Source organism: Octopus bimaculoides, chromosome 20, assembly GCF_001194135.2.
Source record: "Octopus bimaculoides isolate UCB-OBI-ISO-001 chromosome 20, ASM119413v2, whole genome shotgun sequence".
NCBI lineage: Eukaryota > Metazoa > Mollusca > Cephalopoda > Octopoda > Octopodidae > Octopus > Octopus bimaculoides.
Window position 1 is genome coordinate 25432444 of NC_069000.1, and position 11344 is coordinate 25443787.

Below are 11344 nucleotides of genomic sequence, written 5' to 3' on the forward strand. Positions count from 1 at the left end.
CTGAAAAATGAAAAAATGCAAGACACCAATCAGCCTGGCCACAGATACAACAATATTATCTGTAAAAATTGAACAAAAACTTACAGCTCACGAACACACGTCCTTCCTCTTTGAAATCCATGAGCAGAGTCCAATAATAATGATGATAATAATAATAATAATAATAATAATAATAATAATAATAATAATAATAATAATAATTATAAGTATTATTACGAAGTAGCATTAGCCTCTAATTCCTTTTAATATATATAAAGCAGCAAATAAACCTACACATGCTTCTACTGCATCGATTAGTAAATGTTGCAATAATATCGGTTCTTCACTTTAATATCTTTTGTCTTAAGTCTTTAAAGGTTTCATTGGTTTTTTTTTTTTTGCAGGGTCGGCTGAAAAGTTCATAGGCAGACTAAGATACTCTCATGAAATGTAACTAAATGAAGTTTATTTCTCAACATAGTCCCCCTTGCGGTCCACACATTTCATCTATCGGTGTTACAGTGCTTGAATACCATTGGTGAAAAAGTTTTCTTCCTGTTGGTCAAAAAATACATCCACAGCAGATATAATGTCATCATCACTGCGATACTGTTGGAGAACAGGAGATAGTCAGATGGGGATAAATCAAGAGAACAGTGTAACTGATCAACTAGTTCAAAGCCGCAATCACACACAACAGCTACTGAAACCAAGAACTTGTGTGCGGAACATCGTCCTGATGAATCAAGACCCTTTTCGTCAATTTTCCTGGGCGCTTGGTCTTGATAGGCTTTCGTAACTGCCTCAGCAAGTTGGCATAGTATTCTCTATTCATAGTGTGGCCTTCTTGAATGTAGTCAATAAACATAATCCCTTTTGCAACCCCCAAAAATGACCTTGACCTTATTTGGAGCATGTGAGGGGGTGTTTCCACTGAATGGACTATCTTTTTGTCTCTGACTTAAAGTGATGACTCCAACGCCGATCCTGGGTTAGGAAACATTAAAGGAAACCACCTGGATCTACCCCCAAACAATGTCAGATTTTATAATATGATCAACCAGGGACACTTTTGATCAGGTCTCAGATGTGGAACCCACCGAACAGAAACTTTTGTCGTGCCAAGTTCATTATACAGAATACTCTCAACTCTTTCACAGGATATGCTAATAGTATTAGCTATTTGATTTATAGTCAATAGTTTGTGATCCATCAACATGTGGTGAACAAGATCAATGTTTTCCTCGATGGCGGCAGTTGTACGATGTCCAGAACTTAGATCATCTTCAAGACTCTCCCTTCCCCTTCTAAATTTAGCTGCTTACTTTTGCACTGTTGATAGAGTTAAGTATCATCCCTTAATGTAGCAACCATGTCAGCACGAATGTCCTTAGAGGCTAAAGCCTTTTTCTGAAGGTATTTGATAAAATTACGATGCCAAATTCAATCCATTTTCAAGAAAAGTCGCTACTAATTACATTTGAAGTGTTCTTTGAACAGTCAGATGTTAGTTTACCCGAAAAGAAACAGTGCAGTTATTCATATGAAGGGTTGAAATTAATGTGTGCAAAATTTCACAGCTCTAGCATCACTCCTTCATAGTCAGCCTATGAACTTTTCACCTTACCCTCATATACATACATATATGTATGCATACATACATACATACATACATACATACACACGCGCGCATATATATATATATATATATATATATATATATATATATATATATATATAATATAGATTTAATCAAGATTAAACGTGGTACTTAAAATGTTTGAGGCACCAGAATTTGGTAGGGTAAAAACCAAAAACAAAATCAAGAGATTTAGTGAATAATATTTGAAGAAAAGCAACAAAAATGTATTAGGTTATAACAGTACGTACGTTTCGTACAAACTTCATTTATTTATGTAGTGAGAACACCACATAAGATGTGCAATGAAAATGCAGCTGAAGAGTACATTTTCATTACACATCTTATGTGGTGTTCTCACTACATAAATAAATGAAGTTTGTACGAAACGTACGTACTGCTATAACCTAATGCATTTTTGTTGCTTTTCTTCAAATATATATATATATAAATTAAAACAGTTGGGTAGAAAAATTGGATATTAATCAATATCAATTTAATACCAGGGAACAAGCATATTGAAAGAATCAAGGAGATTCAGAAAAAATATCTGAGATCTCAAAGGATTATTGTATATGTATATATAAAGGAGACCACTAGGTGGACTGTTAATGTGCTAGAAGAAGATCACATGTATTGTGTCTACTAAGACCGAATTGTTCTCAAAGAAATTTTAACAATATCTGTCAAAAAGGCAGACAAAACCCAATAAAGGTTCAAAACTATCTCGCGAAGCGCTATGACTTCGAAGTTCTGTGGTCGGTGTCCGCTTCACTTTAAAACCAATGGAAACGAGATACCGGCACTTAGCTTTCGCTAAACTGTTTATCTAGCAGAAGGTTAATCTCTAGAGAAGAATGGTAGGTAGCAACATATTTGTCCAGGTCAGTATTGAAATAGTCAATGAAGATATTTAGACGCGAATGAATAGTCACCTACAGTTATGTCTGTCTGTCTGTCTGTCTGTCTGTATGTGTGTGTGTATGTATGCATGTATGTGTGCGTGCATGCATATATGTGTGCATGTATGTATATCGGGTCGTCGGCGACTAAACCAGTAACACTACCATCAAATGACAAATGAAATTAGTAGAGTCATCGGCTACTTAATGATAATGACCGGGAATAAGGGATCCCTAATTTTGTCACAGTATCTTTCTACACTCTGATGTAAAACCTACAGTTTGACGTGATTACTGGTCATTTCAATTCGACCCATCACCAGGCACCAATCACAGAGACTCAGAGAGTGGTATTGGTGTTGTACGAGCATTTATCACTATATTTCAGTGATGTACAGATGCCACTTTATGGTACCCTCATTTATCATTCCATGTCCTGAAAGTCCTATGGTAATGGAAGCATGGCAACGTGTAGACTTGACAAGCGAGAAACGCACAATTATGGAGTTCTAATTGATCATGAGCAGATGGTTAGTAATGCCATTGACAAGAAGGAAATGATAAAAGGAGCAGCAATCATTAGTGAAGATAGAGCAATCCCCATGTATGTATGTCATTGTTCAGTTTTATTTTAAGATTTCTTGCCAATAGAGAAAGAGTCGGTTTCTAACCTAGATCCAAGGCTCCTTCATTGGAATTTCAACATCAACAACAGTATTTTTGTATGTTTGTGTACATGCAGATTTGTATGTTTTGCTTTACGCATGTTTTGCTTTACGTATGCATATATTAGCATATCTAGACATGCTCATATATACTTAAATGATAACTTCTGGAAAGTTTTACAGAATTTTACAGTTCCAGTGGTGCCTTGGATTTGTAGTCTTCGTATCAACTTTCTCCTTTCTGGTTTTGAGAAGCCTAATTTCTCAAGATTGGAATTTAGACAGTGTGTTACATATTCCAGTGCCCCAATAATTACAGGCATAAACTTAAACTTGTAATCTGCAGCTTTCTCAATAGTTCAGCGTAGGTATTCTTTTTTTCACTGATCTTCAGCCTTATGCTAACATCCGCCGGGCAGCTAATTTCTACAATTGTACACAGTTTCTCTTTATCCCAAATCATTATATCAGGTTTATTGTGCTTACATTTTATTGAGGTTTTCACTGGGACATTCCACCAGTACTCCTTTTTATTATGAGTGGTTATGGCTTCTACCATACTGTGGGTTCTTATTTTTTTATCCTCGGGATTATTCTTTCGACGGACCTCGTTATACACTGACCTAGCTACAACACCATATCTCATCGGTAGATCGTGATGACATTTTTGAACAACTGCTTATGATGTGGATAATATCTCCGGTGTTAAATCCGCAAAGTCTACATCGGATGTTACATTTTACTGCTTTTACTGCACCTTTGTTTCTTTTGTGCATCAGGTATTTGGTTGATATTCTTGTTCCTCGATTGCAACGCATACCCTTCAATATGGGAGATAATAAACCGGTTGTTGGTGCATGATAGACTGCTTTGATGATCAATGTTACTATCATCTCTGAGCTTTCTACTAACATATCTACACATGGTTTTCTGCCCATATATGCTCATCTTTTCATCTGATGATACGTTGCGGTTGAGTCGTGCGACTTACTTGGGCATGGAATGCTGCTCAAGGAGCTGCCTTCCAAGATGTTACCGAAAGGATGTGATACGGTATTCAAGGAATTTTAGATCGATGTTAAGCCTCTGCCGCCTTGTTTTCGTTTTAGGTAGAGACAGTCTGCGTTACTGTTAATGTGGAAATTATGTGTGCTTGTTAGTATTTTCCGGGTTTTCACAGCCCAAATGTTGGTATGAGTACTGGCATTGTAAACATTGTGGGCCGCTGTTTTATTGAATGCAGAGAGTTATGAGGTCCAAATTTCTTTTATTCGGCTGTAATATTCTTAAATGACACGTATTTTGTTTCAGATAACGTTGTAAGATATGTTTTCATCTATCCCTAGATACCTGTAACATCCCTCATCAGATATAGAGGAAACAATCAAGTTGTTAATGGAGATGCTGCTTGTCTGATGTAGTTTTCCCCCCTTTTCCCAACCATACAACAACATTTATTCTGACCAAACTCCAACCCTATCTCCTTTGAGAATGTTGTAACCAGATCAAGGCTCTTTTTCATCCTGTGCATATTCTTTACATAAAGTTTCAAGTCATCCACAAAGAAACAGTGTGTAATTTTGGTATTTCTGTTTCCTATGCATGTATGTCATAGTTCAGTTTGTTTCAAGATTTCTTACCAATAGAGAAAGAATGATAAATTTCTGGAAAGTTTTACAGTTCCAGTGATGGATTGGATCTGTAGTCCTCGAATTAGCTCTCTCCTTTCTGGTTTTGAGAAGGCCAATTTCTCAAGATTGATATTTATGCAGTGTGTTACATATCGCAGGGCCCCAATAATTACAGGAATAAACCTGAACTTGTAATCTGGATAGAGTAACTGCAGATTTCTCAATAGTTCAAAATAGGTGTTCTCTTACTGGTCTTCAGCTTTATGTTAACATCTGCTGGGCAGCTAATTTCCACAACTGTGCACAGTTTCTCTTCTCTATCCCAAATAATTATATCAGGTCTGTTGTGCTTACATTTTATTGATGTCTTCACTGGTACATTCCACCAGCATTCCTTTTTATTATCAATGGCTATGGATTTTACCATACTGTGGGTTCTTATTTCTTTGTTCTCAGGTTTATCCTTCCGACATATGTCATTATAGAGTCTCCTAGCTAGAACATCATGTCTCATCGGTAGATCGTGATGACATTTTCGGACAACTGCTTATGATGTGTGTGATATCTTCAGTGTGAACTCCACAAAATCTGCATCGGCTGTCACATTTTATGGCTTTCCCCGCATCTCTATTCCTTTTGTGCATCAGGTACTTGGTTGATATTTCCTGTTCCTTGATTGCAAACATATACTCTTCAATGTGGGATGTTCTAATTCGACTATTGGTCCATGAAAAACTACTTTGATGTTCAGTGTTACTATCATCACGGAGCTTTCTACTAACATATCCATGCATAGTCTTCTGCTCATATAGGCGCATCCTTTCATCTGAATATACGTTGTGGTAGAGTCGTGTGACTTCTTTGGGCATGTATTCTAGGTTATCAGACAAAGAGTGTTGCTCAAGGATCTGCCTTCCAAATCTTATGATGTTATGGACCTCATGTATGAAAATTCGGTCAAGGGATACACTATGTATGTATGTATGTATGTATGTATGTATGTATGTATGTATGTGTGTGTGTATGTATATATGTATGTATGTATGTATGTATGTATGCATATATGCATGTATGTATGCATGTAGGTATGTGTGTGTATGTATGCGTGAAGGAACGTGGCTCACCGGTTAGGGTGTTGAGGTCACGGTCCATATTTCTGGACACGAGTGTGGAATCATGGTATGGATATAACAATTGCTTATTAAACATACACATACGCATACACACACATAAACACACGCACACACACACATACAGAAACACACAGACACAAACAGACAGATCCCCCACATACACGCATATAAATTCACTTATATATAGAATTTCACTGTTACTAAAGAAATAACGAAAACATAAATAAAAAAGAACTATATACATAAATAGAAGCACTACTAAAAAATATGAGAAAAGTGACTGTGTCTGAGCGGTATTTTCATTAATTAAACACGGTTTAAATCGTTCCTCACCATATTTATGTATTTTAAAGTAATTGATTAGTAGATTAATCACGTAAACTTTATTTTTTATCACTGTTTCATTCCGTCTCTTTTTCTCTCTCTCTCACTCTATGCGTGCGTGCGTGCTTATATATGTATTCTGGTAAATCTTTCTCTTTCTCTCCCTGTATATATAATATATATATATGCATGTATGTATGTATATTGTATACATATATTAAATATATGCTTTAGCATTTATATATAAATACAGGCTCATGCACAAACGGGTATAATATCTGTATGTCAGCTTGTATGTCTATTTTGCTCTTTCTCTCACTCTCTTTCTCTGATACATAAACACTAACGCACTCACACACACACACACTCACACACACACACACACACACACACACACACACACACACACATATGCATATATGTGTGTATAGAATATATTTCTTGGTTGCTTTCCTGGAGTCGCTCATTTGGCATATTCCACTTAAACACGCGGTAGAAAATGTGTTGCCAAGCTTAAGCATAGAACATTATATTAGGAAAAAATAGACACTCAGAAGTCGCAAGAAACAAGAAGGAAGGTTAGTTGTTGAAGAAGGAGGAGGAGGAAGGGGAGGAAGGGGAAGAAGAAGAAGAAGAAGAAGAAGAAGAAGAAGAAGAAGAAGAAGAAGAAGAAGAAGAAGAAGAAGAAGAAATAAAGGAACAAACAAAAGAAAGCGAACTTACTTTAAATGAAGAAGTAATGAAAGGAAGAAAGACTATCAGGAATACTCGATGAAAAAACCCACAAAATAACAAAAAAGAAAATAGCCATACAATATCTATTTTGCTAAAGTATTTTTTTAAAAAAGAGAAAAGAAAAGAATAGGATGGTGTGGTTTCGAGGAAAGTTAAGTTTGATTCTTTGTAGCTTGCAAGGTATCTTCATTGTGATCTTTGCATTGTATATGGAACACACAAATGTCGAAAGTGAATTTTCCTATGCAGGTAAGCTGAATGAACTATTCGCAATATGTACCTGTTAATTTATGACCTACCCCTATCTCGTTGATTTTTCTTCCCCAAAATACAAGGCCTCATATAACTTAGTCAACCTCTTCACATTAAGTCCTCTGGAAAGTCATGAACGCCACAACTTTCTATTCTGCTGCTGGTTTATGTCATTGGGCTGCGTCCATGCTGGGGAATAGCCTTCATTAATATGAATCCCACTATTTGTCAAAAGGCAATTTATCTTGTGGTATTGTGGTATTGACTCCTTTGGAGTCAATAACACAAGAAATTTAGACCGATATAGTCACACACATCTACAAACGTATGGATCTACCTCTCTCTCCCTCCCTCTCTTGGTATCTATCTATCTATCTATCTATCTATCTATCTATCTTGTTGTCCCTACTTTTGTTTCTTTTTTACTTTGTTTTCGCCCCCCTCGAAAAGAAAAACTATATTGTATTTGTCCCATCTGTGTTCAGCCCTGTGTGGCTAATAAAGAAAGTTATCTAACTATCTGTCTATCTATCTATCGATCGATCGATCTACCAACAGAGGGAGAGCTTCTGCCGACATATTTCAATCTGAAAGTATTGGTCAGGGTGAGATTAGAACATTCTCAAAGCTGTAGCACATTGGGATCGAACCCAAAATATCGTAATCAAAAAACGAGCTTCTTAGCCATGCAATTACCACTATCCCCAGTTTTTCATAAAATATCGGTCATTGCATCTTAGAAGAAATTAAAAAAAAAAACGAGGACAGTTATATCTTAATGTATTTTTACAATTAAATATCAATTATGAAATTGTCAGAAGAAAAACAAATATTAGAACTCAGACTAATTGTATGTTTTTTTTTTGTTTTCTTGACAGTTTTTCAAGATATCCAAGGACTGCTTTATTTGGGTATCGGCTTCTTGTTGACTTTTCTGAAGCGACATGCCTTCTCCGGGATCAGCTTTAACTTACTCGCAACTGCCCTAGGTGTCCAATGGGCCTGGATTGTTCAAGGGTTCGTTGGTCCCGAAGGCGTAGTTAGTAACAAAATTAAGATGGATTACTCTACGTAAGTTATTTTTATATATATTCGAAGTTGAAAATCTATCAAAGACTCTTTTTTGGCCTGGTATCCTCGGCAACACTTTGATTATGTACCCAGACAATGTCTTTGTTGGGGTCCATACTATATCCCCGCTAAATACCCAATTATTAACTTTGTTAAGTATATGACCAATATCCAGTAATATTTTCTTTAAATACTTCACATCTCTGAAACTAAAATATTTGTACCTTAATATAAGTAGATGACAATAAGTACATAGCTTTGTTTTTGTAATTGTTATTATTGCTGTAGTTGTTTTTAGATCCAGGTCAGCTTTTATCGAAGAGACCTATGACACTCAGGTTGTCGACCGAATACATTGTGCCTATAATAGAAAGAGTTATTTTTATTATAACTATTACATGCAGGCATATTGTCTTGAAGTTTGGTGACAACTTTAGGAAACTTTCTTAGGATTCTTGAGGAATACATAATCACATTTTTCTACAGGTCTTCAATCCGAGTCTCAGTTCTAATGTCCTTCAGTCTCTTAGGTAGCAGTTTGGTTGATGTGCCAACTGCATCAATTACCACAGGATTAATTGTTGCTTTCGTGGCGTGGTGGTGCTACCGAAAAAGGACCCGAACAAGGGGGACCAAATAGATAATTTTAGGCCCATAACTCTGCTAAACGCAGATTATAAGATTTTGGCCAAGGTTTTAGCCAAGAGGTTGGCGCTTGTCATCGGTGAGCTGGTCGGTAATGCGCTCTTCCGAACAGATATATCCACAAAAACCTCCACATTACGCGCTACACCATAGAGAGGGTAGGGAAGGTACCTGGCATAGGTGGAGCTCTGATCAATTTGGATCATTCAAAAGCATTTGACAGGGTCGACCATCAATACTTGGAGGCTATCCTCGCGGTGGCCGGCTTCGGTCTCATTTTCAGAAGCTAGAACGCTGCAATGTATAGTGGCACCTGTTCGGTGGTCAAAGTAAACGGCCATCTATCTTAATCGTTTAGCATCACTCGCTCGGTCCATCAAGGATGCCCACTCTCTCCCTTGCTGTACGTTCTGGTTCTCGAGCCATTACTGAGGAATTTGGATATTTCAAAGGGCATCCCGCTTAACCTAGGATGCGGGAGGTTCATATAGGCTTATGCGGACGACGTCACCGTAATAGTGTCGGACAGCTCGGAAATCGAGGCGATCGGCTCTACCTTGAAGGAGTACGAAGCGGTAACCGGAGCAAAAATTAATCAGGAAAAGTCGGTGGAACTGTAGCTCGGCACCTGGAGGGGCAGGTCCATGCCAACCGACAACGCTGGACAGAAGGACTGGTTAAATTGCTCGAGGTCTGCTTTGGTCCGGACTTCCAGGTGGACAAGAGCTGGGAGAAGGTAACGAGCAGAGTACCCAATCTCACCTAGAAATGGGCAGAGAGGAAGCTGTCCTTGAAAGGTCGGGTAGAGGTGGCGAATGCGTATATTGCTTTCGTCATCTATTATCGCCTGACCGTCGTCCCTTGCCTTGCTTCATGGCCAACCAAGCTGGTGCGCTTGCTTTTCACATTTTTGTGGAAGGGACGTGTTCTTCCCGCCAGACGGTCCATGTGCTGTCAACAGCCGCTGAATGGAGGACTGGGCATGCCATGACTAATGATGCGCAGACTTGCGCTGAGGCTACATCTCCAGCATTTTCTTATCGGTGAACAGGTGTGGTTGTCGTATGTCAAGCAAGATTTCCGCAGCTCGTCTCATTGATGGAGCTACAGTCCTGGATCAGACGTAGACCAAGAAAGGGCGCCTAACACCTGGATTGTCAGCAAGCGCTCACAGCTTTCTGTCAGTCGGGCAACGCGGTCGGTGGAAGTGCCACTATAGAGTCCTATAGGGGATTTAGTGACGGGCAAGAGAGACGACGTCCTTGGGAAAACTCTGGGATCAATTAATCGGAAGGGATAAATTAACTAGTATTTTCCGGAGGACTTTTGGGCCGGGGCCTATGGATAACTTCCAGAAATATCTTGCCTGGCAGTCGGGATAACCAGGTTGTGTGGGGTTCTGTGGTTGTCCCTGTGAGGAACTCCCTCACCTTTTGGGTGAATTTTTATTGTTTAATTGTTTTGTTATTCGCTTTTTGTTACTTATTCTATACACGGCATTGTTCAACACCCCACTTGTCCCTTGTATTGTATTGTCGCTATTTGCTTTGTGTTCGGCCCTTGTAGCCAATAAAAGAAAGTATTATTATTATTATTATTATTATTATTATTATTATTATTATTATTATTATTATTATTGTTGTTGTTGTTGTTGTAGTTGTTGTTGTTGTTATTATTATCTGTGATCCCTAGTTTAACAGACGGAGATTTTGCCGTGGCCAACGTCTTAATATCATACTGTGCCGTTTTTGGTAAAATTAGCCACATACAATTGGTTGTGATGACAATTGTGGAAATTCTAGTGGCCGAACTGAATGAATTCGTTGGAATACATATTTTAAAAGTAGGTATTACTTTTTATTGCCAATTTCTTTTTTCCTTTCTTTTTTCTTAATTGTGTAGGTTTGGTTTTTGAGAAGTTCTGTAGGTTGTTACTATTGTTGTGCATATTCATCTGAATCATATGTAGTTTGTCTCATGATGTCCAGAACATTGTAGGGTGGAGTGTCGTTCACCGTTCGAAAGATAATAGAAAAAAGAGAGAAGTATCACAATAGACTAATAGGTCGGGGCTTTCGTTAGATTTTTTATTTGTTGGTTTGAAGAAGAGCAATGTTCTTGTCTCCCTGCTTTCTTTCTTTGAGTGGGCCTCTATGTACTGGACATACTGGACAAATTTCCACCAAATAACAATATTTTGATCTCTGAAAGAATGACGGAACAATCAGGTGATGTTCTGAAAATACATTTGTTAAACACAGCCAAAATCTCTTTGTCATAGTATTTTTTCTCGGTCAGAGTACAATGTGGGTAAACCATATCCTCCTTCTTCTCCTCCTCCTCCTTCTCCTCCTCCTCCTCCTCCTCC

The 11344-nt window shown here is 37.9% G+C and overlaps 1 protein-coding gene across 1 annotated transcript in view; it reads left to right on the forward strand.

The window, feature by feature from the left end:
- Window positions 1-6530: 6530 nt before the first annotated feature.
- Window positions 6531-11344, forward strand: part of LOC106882794 (ammonium transporter Rh type A) — a 33896-nt gene continuing 29082 nt past the window's right edge. Inside the window, exons 1-3 of the mRNA XM_014933576.2 lie at window positions 6531-7257; window positions 8139-8331; window positions 10669-10819. Coding sequence (XP_014789062.1) covers window positions 7140-7257; window positions 8139-8331; window positions 10669-10819 — 462 coding nt within the window. The 5' untranslated portion in view covers window positions 6531-7139. The remainder of the gene's footprint in view (window positions 7258-8138; window positions 8332-10668; window positions 10820-11344) is intronic.